Source organism: Magnolia sinica, chromosome 3 (genome assembly GCF_029962835.1).
Source record: "Magnolia sinica isolate HGM2019 chromosome 3, MsV1, whole genome shotgun sequence".
Classification (NCBI taxonomy): Eukaryota; Viridiplantae; Streptophyta; class Magnoliopsida; order Magnoliales; family Magnoliaceae; genus Magnolia; species Magnolia sinica.
Window position 1 is genome coordinate 105,309,960 of NC_080575.1, and position 1,245 is coordinate 105,311,204.

A 1,245-nucleotide genomic window follows, 5' to 3' on the forward strand; every position below is an offset into this window, starting at 1 on the left:
TCAGATGACTCAAATCAACGGTATGGATCACTGAATTAGCGGCACACCATATTGGACTGTGCTCATCAGGACTCTATTCCAACAGAACAAGTGTGCTAATTCTATACGCTCCATGTTCCACCGTTAAAATCGAACGCACCAGATGCACCCATATAGCTGATATTTGTGTTTTCCCTTCATCCAGGTCTGCGTGATCTCATCAACACGATCTCATCAACAGCTTGGATGGTAAATAAACATTATGGTGGGCCCTAGGAATTTTTGAACGGTGGACGTTCAATCACCACTGTTTCCTGTGGTGTGGTCCACTATAGATTTGTTCTGTTTCATTTTTGAGACTATTACCAAAACCTGATGGAAAAACTGATGGATGGAGTGGATATACAACAAATAGATCAAGGTGGGCCCCACGGTCAGGAACTCACCCTCCAACTTGTTACCCCGGACTCACCGAATCCGCGCCCTACTTTCATATAACCAAATGACCAAAATACCCTCATCTACGACCAAAATCCAAACAGGCGAGCCTGAGAGGGGAAAAAGCCCTTGCGAGAAAATGAGGAAAGCTTGGGAGAAGCCGATGGTGGAAGGCAGCGAGATCGAGGAAAAAACCCAAAAGAGCGAAGGAGGAGAGAGCTCTGGTTCGATCCAGAAACCCCTTTTCAGACTCGCTACAGACGACACAAAGCCATTCCTCCGCGACCCCGTCCGTACAGTCTCTCTCTATCTCTCCCCCTTCCCTGCGATGAGATTTTTTGTGATTGTGTTTGGGTTGTGTTTGGCAGATTCTGCGATCGGATCCGATTGAGACGGAGGAAGCCGTGCTAAGATTGCCCCCTTTCCCCAATTCCAAATGACGGAGGGCATTTCTGGTAATTTCTTCTTTTTTTAAGGGTTGAAACGGAATCCAATACTACCAAGACAGTGCGTGTGGTTGTGCGTGTGAAACTACTCAAATCTATTTGTTTGGTGGTCCATGTGTCTACCATTTCAATTGGTCCTCTCAAATGTTGGTTGCGTATCCATTGTTACTCGGATTCGTGTATACCCGGTGGGGCTGTCAGCGGCTAGCTGGACCCGTGGGTACATCATAGTTGTGAACCGGTTTTAACGTTTTCAAATTCCCGGATTCTGGACCCGTTAAAAGGGTCTTGTTGAATCTGCGTCGGGTCTGCCTACTTGGACCTGGTTAGAAATGAGTCGGGTCGGGTCTGGTCGGGTTTACTTTGGCAGTGACAGTATATG

At 47.1% G+C, this 1,245-nt stretch overlaps 1 protein-coding gene across 3 annotated transcripts; it reads left to right on the forward strand.

Moving 5' to 3' along the window:
- The first annotated feature begins 384 nt into the window (after positions 1-384).
- Positions 385-996, forward strand: LOC131240549 (uncharacterized). 3 transcript variants are annotated; one of them, XR_009168803.1, is made up of 2 exons: positions 385-710; positions 786-996. XR_009168803.1 is itself a non-coding variant. In XM_058238841.1 (2 exons), the coding sequence occupies exons 1-2, from the start codon at positions 482-484 to the stop codon at positions 855-857; spliced, it is 306 nt and encodes a 101-aa protein (XP_058094824.1). In that variant the 5' UTR covers positions 453-481; the 3' UTR covers positions 858-996. The 3 variants fall into 3 exon arrangements, 1 of the variants encoding a protein (XP_058094824.1); XR_009168802.1 differs by having other exon boundaries at positions 385-706; XM_058238841.1 differs by having other exon boundaries at positions 453-715.
- Positions 997-1,245: the final 249 nt, after the last annotated feature.

Excerpts from the sequence above, each read along its gene's own strand:
- LOC131240549 (XM_058238841.1), top strand. The coding sequence starts at position 482 with ATGACCAAAATACCCTCATCTACGACCAAAATCCAAACAGGCGAGCCT. Across the intron at positions 716-785 it reads TCCGCGACCCCGTCCGTACA|ATTCTGCGATCGGATCCGAT; the intron begins GTCTCTCTCTAT and ends TGTGTTTGGCAG.